At 40.2% G+C, this 8,460-nt stretch overlaps 1 protein-coding gene across 1 annotated transcript in view; it reads left to right on the top strand.

The window, feature by feature from the left end:
* Nucleotides 1-8,460, top strand: part of DNAH12 (dynein axonemal heavy chain 12) — a 209,317-nt gene that overhangs the window by 133,774 nt on the left and 67,083 nt on the right. The window contains exons 48-50 of the mRNA XM_014582892.1: nt 711-791; nt 2,438-2,614; nt 7,293-7,424. Coding sequence (XP_014438378.1) covers nt 711-791; nt 2,438-2,614; nt 7,293-7,424 — 390 coding nt within the window. The remainder of the gene's footprint in view (nt 1-710; nt 792-2,437; nt 2,615-7,292; nt 7,425-8,460) is intronic.

The raw sequence follows: 8,460 nt of genomic DNA, 5'->3' as shown, positions 1-8,460 counted from the left end.
CCCCCCCCCCCGCGTGCCCCCTGGTTTTGTTTTTTTTTTTTTTTTTTTTTTTTAGAGAGAGAGATTTTTCCTGTAGGGCACATGTGCTCGCCAAAGAGACAGAGACAGAAAGTAAGAAAATACCCCCAATACTCCCACTCCTGGGCAGGGGGATGACCATGCTGTAATCCCTTCTTCTCCATTCTCCTTTCAGAATTTGGGGCATGCATACACATGTGCCCGACATGAGTTTTAAGCTGCCAGGTCCAGGACTCAACCTGCAGTCAACTATGTGGGAATTTGGCGACATAACCATTACACCATCTGCTGGTCCCAGGTTTGGCATTTTTTAAATGAATCAAGTGCTAGCAATACTTGCTCGTGTTTTTTTTTAATCTAAGTAATAGAGGTTTGGTTGTTTCACCTTGGCATGGTCTGTTATATACATAGTTTACTCAGGATGATCTGAGCCGCTGCCTTCTTTTCTGTTTCATTTCTTTCATGGCAACTGCATTCTCCCTCTATCCTATCATATATTCTAGGAAGATAAAGTCTTTTGTGAAGAAGACTAGCCACATTCTTATGTTTTTGTATATCATGCAAAGAACTGGAAGGAAACATTAAGATTTTATCCCCCAATACTTTATGATATGTTCGAATTTCTACTTTTTGTATTTGGTTTCACTAGCTATTATAGCAATGAAAACTTTCTGACAAACTGTCTTATTTAGGTCGGCGAAATGCAATCGGAACTTGTTCAATTACAGCCCAAATTAGAAGAAGCCAAAATTGAGAATGCACATATGATGCAGGTAGAGTATCCTGAATTAATTAATTAATTAATTAATTAATTTATTTATTTGTTGGAGAGGTTTTTGCTATAGGGCACGTGCATTCACCAGAAAGACAGAGAGATAGAGAGAAATCCCCCTCCAGGGGGGGATGGCCACGCCACAATCCCTTCTCCTCCGTTCTCCTCTCGGGATCTTGGGCATGCACGCACACGTGCCCGGTGTGAGTTTTAAGCCACCAGGTCTGGGATGTGAACCGTAGTCGACTACGTGGCAGTCCAGTGACATAGCCATTACGCTAACTGCTCGTCCTGTGAATTGTTTTATTGATATCAAAAGGCAATTGAGGGGGGCCAGCAGTTAGCGTAATGGCTATGTTGCTGGACTCCCATGTAGTTGACTGCAGTTCGAGTCCCGGACCCAGTGGCTTAAACTTATGCCAGGCGTGTGTGCGTGCGTGCCCAATAGAATGTAGGAGAAGGGATTGCAGCGTGGCCATCCACCCTGGTGGGGGGTGATTTTTCACTTTCTGGTCTCTCTGTCTCTCTCTGTCTTTCTGTCAAGCACATGTGCCCTATAGGTAAAACCGCTCAAAAAAACCACAAAAAAAAACAAAAAACAAAAGACAATTGAGGGGCCAGCAGGTAGCGTGGTGGATAAGGGTTCTGGATTTCCACATGGCCAACCATAGTTCGAGTCCTGGACCTAGCAGCTTGCTTTCTTACTTTCCCTCGCTCTCTCACACACTTTTTCCCTTTCTAGTCAGATTTAAATAAATCAATAAAATTAAGTAAAATAATTCTAAAAAAAAAAAAAAAGACAACTGAAATATGTTGTATTAACCTTGAAAATAAGCTTTAAATTTTTGCCATTAGAATTTAGGGACTTGGGACCCACAGTTAGTATAATGGCTATGTTGCTGGACTCCCATATAATCGACTGCAGTTCGAGTCCCGGATCTGGTAGCTTAAACTCACACCAGGCGCGTGTGCGAGCGTGCCCAAGATCCCGAGAGAAGAATGGAGGAGAAGGGATTGTGGCGTGGCCATTCCCCATGGGGAGTGGTGATTTCTCGCTTTCTATCTCTCTGTCTCTCTCTGTCTTTCTGGCGAGTGCATGCGCCCTATAGCAAAAAAATAAAATAAAATAAAAAATAAAAATTTAGGGACTTTATTCTTTTCTGTTAACTCAAAGAGCCCCACTGAGTTCTGTTCTTTTCTTTCTTTTCTTTAAAGTTTATTTATTCCATGAGTATGTGTGTGAGAGAGAAAGCACCTTCAACAGGGCCTTCATCCACCCTCAGCTTCATCCTTCCACCAATCCTGGGCATGCATGTGCCTGGTGTATTCAGGAAGGCCTCCAGATGCGACCCTGGAATCTTCTCATGTGAACTAACCTGGGAGAGCATTGTGTTATCACAGAACCGTTCTCTGGCCTCTTCATTTCTGTTGTTTTTAAAGGGAGGTGTGAAGCTCATTTCCAAACTAGAACACACATTTTCGTTTCTCCTCATTTAATCCTAAACCCTTTTAATCTTCAAAATCATATGTTTGTTTCCCAAATTTTCCCAAAATTTCCACATTTAAAATTTTCTTTTTTAGCGCTAGGATTGAGGAAACAATAGGATATTTGAAAAACTGTTTTTACTTTTTCTTTCTTTTCATTAGATTATTGAGATAGAGTCTGCAGAAGTTGAAGCAAAAAGAAAGTTTGTGAAATTAGATGAAGAGATAGCCAGTGGAAAGGCTGACGAAGCTCAAGCTCTGAAAAACGAGTGTGAAAGTGACCTAGCTGAGGCAATTCCAGCCTTAGAAGCAGCTCTTTCTGCACTGGATACTCTAAAGGCAAGTGTTTAAATTACCCACCTTGTGCTTCATCCACAGAGTGAAACTATGTACAGGTACTTGGTTAATTAGGTGTGATTTTTTTCAGTGGGTGATATATTTTTGTCCAGTCAAATGAAACTTGCTTCTTAACAGTTTTTTGATATATTACTATTTTTATGTTTTTGCTTCTCATATATTATTTATAATTTTTATTCAGGATATTAAACAATGGTAATGAGACACACAGTCTCTGAGTGGTCAAAGTGGTTCTATGGAACCGTGTACATATGGACCCAGAGGCATTCTGCAGCCTCTTGGACATGCATGCAGAGAAAAAAATTAAGGTTGTTTCCAATACAGCTGTAAAGGCACATGTCTGCACCACAATGTGTTGTATATGACTTTTCATAAGGTTTAGATTATACAAGGACAACCTCACCAAGCAGAGCAGGATAGACAGCATCTGTTGATTGGTGAGGCCCAGGTAGTATGGTGACACAAGATGTTCAGACCATTCTTAGTCTTCTTTCTTGGTTAATACCCTAATATTCACAAAAGGGACCTGATAAGCCTGTCAGCTCAAACTAGAGGTAATTCAGTTATCAGATGATATTATTTTAGGACATTTAGAGAAACTTCCTCGTGTTCTCACTGTGCTGTGAACCAGGAATCTTAACCCTGTGCATATTATTTTCTTTCTTGGAGAGGTTTTTCACTATAGGGCATGTGCGCTCGCCAGACAGACAGAGAGAGACATAGAGACAGAAAGCGAGAAATCACCCCCCAGGGGGAATGGTCACGCCGCAATCCCTTCTCCTCCATTCTCCTCTCGGGATCTTGGGCACGCACGCACACATGCCCGGCGTGAGTTTTAAGCCACCGGGTCCAGGATGTGAACCATGGTCGACTACGTGGGAATCCAGCGACATAGCCATTACGCTAACTGCTGGTTCCCCATATTATTTTCTTTCTTTATGCTCTCTGACACAGTTGAGATCCGCACACTATCTCATGATCTTACCTCATTCTCCTTAGAGATTTTTCATAACAACCATCCACTTTGACAAGCTTTTTTTTAATACATTCAATCACTGTATATCATTAAAGCTTGCAAAATTAATTTTCCCAGTATGAATACACTGTGTATTAGTCCAGTTAAAGACACTATATACATTATCATCAAGATATATTTTTTCATTTTTGTGTTCCTTAAATGTTTGCTTCTTTCTTTTTATTTCTAATAGGTCCTTGATTCTAGGTGACCATGAACATTAATTTTATCACTGTGTTCCATGAACTTTAAGTACTCCATCCTCTGATATGGAATTTTTTTTTTCCCTTTAAGACAGGGTCTCACTTTGTTGCAATCCTCTTGCCTTAGCCTCCTGAGTAGCTAGGATTATAGGTGTTTGCCACTGCAACTGGCTTTTGGTGTGGTCTGGGCATTGAACCTGGGCCTCCCACGTGACCTCATTGTACTGAAGGGCAGCATCAACAAGCATGTGCTACTGCAACTGGGCCTCATATGGGTTTCTTGATGCCTTCAAACCCCACCAGTTGAGGTCATTAACATATGGTTCCCTTTCTGTTGAGGTCTGTTGCTTGTACCCTTCCTGGCATCAAATATTATATGAGTGATGGTTTAGTTGCAGAGAAGAATATTGACTCATTTTAGTATAAACAGATAAGAATTCCTTAGGGATTTTAGTGCATGTGCTCAGGTATATGTGGTAACTAAAAACAGATGACCTCACAGAAGTCAAGAGTAAAATAATGATTACTAGAGACTGTGCAGCAGAGTTGGAAGGGAGAGGGAGATGCTGATTAGGGGATACAAAATTTCAGCCAGATAGAAGAGTAAGTTCTATTGTTCTATAGTATAGTGGGGAAACTATAGTTAACAATCATTTCCTGTGTATTTCAAATACCTAAAAGAGGGAATTTTGAGTGTTCTCATCACAAAGTAATAGTAAATGTTTGAAATGATGGATATGCTAATTATTGTGATTTTATTGTATTTTCAGTGCTTTGCATTCATCTACTAAAAAAAATCACAGCATATCCTATAAATATGTACAGTTATTACATTACATGTCAATTAAAAACCTAATTAAAAATCTGGGCTGAGGGACCAGCAGATGAGGTAATGGTTACATCGCTGGACTCCCACATAGTTGACCATGATTTGAGTACTGGACCCAGCAGCTTAAAACTCACGCTGGGCATGTGTGCATGCATGCATGCCCAAAATCCCGAGAGGAGAATGGAGGAGAAGGGACTATGGCATGGCCATCCCCTCTGGAAGGTGATTTCTCCTTTTCTGTCTCTCTGGAGAGTGCACACAACCCAAAGCAAAACACACACGCACATACACACACACACAATTGGACTAGCTGGTACCTGCAGATGATGTAATGGTTACATCGCTGGACTCCCACATAATCGACCGCAGTTTGAGTCCCAGACCCAGTGGCTTAAAGCTCACACCTGGTGCCTGTGTGTGCATGTGCAAGATCCTGAGAGGAGAATGGAGGAGAAAGGGTTGCACCATGGCCATTCCTCCTGGAGGGTGATTTCTCATTTTCTGTCTCTCTACCTCTCTCTGTCTCTCCAGTAAGCACACATACCCTACAGCAAAAAGTTCTCTCTCTTTAAAAAAACAAAAACAAAACAAAACAAAACAAAAACTGGGTCAGCCAATAAATGTAGAGGTTAACGTGAATGGGTCCCACATGACTGACTGTAGTTCAAGACCCAGACTCAGTGGCTTAAGAAACATGCCAGGTGCATGTGTGTGCATGCCCACAATCCCAAGAGAAGATGATGGAGGAGGGTTTGTGGAGATGTCATGCCCCGAGGGGGGATTTCTCACTTTCCCTCTCTTTCTCTTTCTCTTTCTCTGTGTGTGTGTGTTGTGCGTATGTGTGTATGTGTGTATGTGTGTGTGTGTCTCCAGCAAGTGCATGTGTCCTATAACAATTTTTTAAAATATAAATAAATAAGAAGAACATAATGTAAAAAATTACTGAATTACAGAATTATTGGAAAAGTTAAAATAACCCACCCTAGGCTAAGCTACCAGGAATGATTCACAAAGATAGATGGTAGAGTCGTTAACCAGAGGCGTTATCTCTGTGAGCAAGAAGTCTGCTGAGTCTTCCTAAAGAGCCAGAACACCTCCACTATAATCCATATTGGCAAAATAAATGCTTCAGGCTCTGCTACTCTCCCCATTTATTACCTGAATTCTGGTATCATTCGAGTGATCTGGTAGCGGAACCTAATTCCCGCATAGGTCTCTACGTGCATAGGAAACTACGATGTATAGTTGTTACCTTTCCAGAACTGCAAGGAATGTCAGAGGATATTAGAGTAATAAATGAATCTATAATACCTGTAAGGTATCTTTCAACAGGTATCTTTCTAAAAAATAAGTTTGGAATTGGGACCTATTCTTTAATTTTCTTCAATTAAACTGTAATTATATATAGTCAAATATAGAAGGACCAGCAGGTGGCATGGTGATTAAGGCATTGAACTCTCACATGACCAACTGCAGTGCGAGTCCTGGACATGGCAGCTTGAAAATCACACCAGGCATATGAGCATGCATGTCCAAAATCCCAGGAGAATAGAGAAGAAGGGATTGTAGCATAACCATCCCCCTTGGGGGAGGGAGTGTGATTTCTCACTTTTCCTCTCACTGTCTTTCTCTATCTCCATTGAGTGTACATCATGCCCTATGGCAAAACCTTTTAAAAAAAACCCAAAATCATGCCCTATGGCAAAACCTTTTAAAAAAACCCAAACAAACAAATACAGAATTGAGTCTGTTTAAATTAGGGTGTGTTTTTTTAAGAATCATTTTTTAACTTAATTTACTTATTTTAATTTGACCAGAGAGGGGCACAGAGAGAGAGACAAACAGACAGTCAGAGGAAGCAAGAAAGGAAGCTGCCAGGTCTGGGACTTGAACCACAGTCGGAGTTCAGTGCCATTAACTACCATGCCACCTGTTGGCCCCTAAATTAGGGTTTTTAACCTGAGTTATATTTGCATATAGTCTTGGTTTGTGATTATATATGTATAAAAGTACTAGGTCATCTGCAAAGTCATAATGCATTTTTGCATAGAAAAATATGTCATCACTTTCCCAACGACCTAATATATTTTGTGGAGAGTATATAGCTATCATCATGGTCTCGTAAGGATCTAAAAATCCCTGCACAGCTGAAACCCATACATTGTAATCTATGCTAAATTCTTTTCTGCTAATTCTTTTATAACCGTGAGCAGCAATATAAATATGCCTCTCAGGTAATATGTATCTACACATATTTATATTTACATATGTATCTACATACACATATGTAGATCTAAATTCATATGAAACAAGGATGCTTTTATTATTCCCATTATTTTGAAGAGTCTCATTTTGAGGGTCAGCTGTAGTGCAGAGATCATGCAACTGGGCCCACATGGGAGGAGCCCTGAGTTTGCATTCCAGGACCTCCCTTAGCATGCTGGGTGGGAGTGTTCCTATGATCCAGGCTGCCTGCAGGTTGGGATGATTACAGCATAAGGACCCTACTGTGAGTGCCTTCACTCTCATGGAAGAAAGACATAAGCGTTTGAAAAACTTCTCATTATTTAAAAATAAACTATTCTGTAGATGTTCTGTTTTCTTTCTATTTAGCCAGCTGATATTACAATTGTGAAATCAATGAAGAATCCTCCATCAGGTGTCAAACTGGTTATGGCTGCTATCTGTGTCATGAAAGATATAAAACCAGAAAAAATTTCAGATCCTTCAGGAACTGGGGGCAAGGTAAGAACTAGACACAGATTTAAACCATATTCATAAATGTTCAGAACTTGTTTTTAGCAACTATTATCAAATGTCTTGGGGTTCACATAGTGGCACATTAGTAAATGCTACACTCTGTGATGCTGAACCATATGGGAGGATTCCAAGTTCCCATCTGGAGACCTCCCTGAGAACGCTGGGCACATGTGTGCTCCTGATCTGGGGCTGCCAGAGGCTGGGAGGGAATCAAGTGATGGAACCCTGTGGGGTGTTGTTTCTGTTTTTCTCTGTCTCCCCTTCTCTCCCTCTCTCTGCCTCTCTTATTCATGAAATAAATAAAACTTAAAATATATGTATCAACAGACAGTGGTCGAATATGGAAAATTTATTGTTGAGTGAAGCGAGCCAGGCTATGAAAGAAAGACGTATGTCTCCACTTAATATATACTGACTATCTGCACTGTATGGTAGAGACTGAAAGATTGGAGGGCATAAAAGCAGTGAAAATAGTTATGGACACTGGAGACAGTGTGGAAGGAGGGTGGGAGAAGGGAAGATAATCCAGAAGGAAATCGGGGATTAAAAATAGGCATACATTTGTGGGACACAGAAATGGTTTATTACCCATTGATGATAACGTGTATAGTATTCTCAACTGGACTGGTCTGAGATGTATTTCATGTTGGGCAAATTCTCTTTACAAGTCAAATGATGTGTAGTTGTCAAATGCTTTAAAGAAATAGGAAGAATCAAAATAAAATAAAATTTTAAAAAAGGAAAGAGAAAGAGCAAAAATGAAGGGCAACTAAATATAATGTACTATCTTGAATTGGAACTTGGAAGAGAAAATAGGATTTTAGTGAAAAAGTTGTCTGTATTATAAAAGTATTACAAGATAAAAGCTTTATTTTTTAAAATAAAAATATTTGGATGAAGAAATATGGACTTTTTAAAGTCCCCTTGTATGCACACACACACATGCACATGCACACGCACACACACATACACATACACACACACATACACATACACATACACGTACACGTACACGTACACA

Source organism: Tupaia chinensis, unplaced genomic scaffold, assembly GCF_000334495.1.
Source record: "Tupaia chinensis unplaced genomic scaffold, TupChi_1.0 Scaffold143906_1, whole genome shotgun sequence".
NCBI lineage: Eukaryota > Metazoa > Chordata > Mammalia > Scandentia > Tupaiidae > Tupaia > Tupaia belangeri.
Note: the sequence above shows the minus strand (reverse complement) of the source record. Positions and strands in the feature narration are given on the sequence as shown.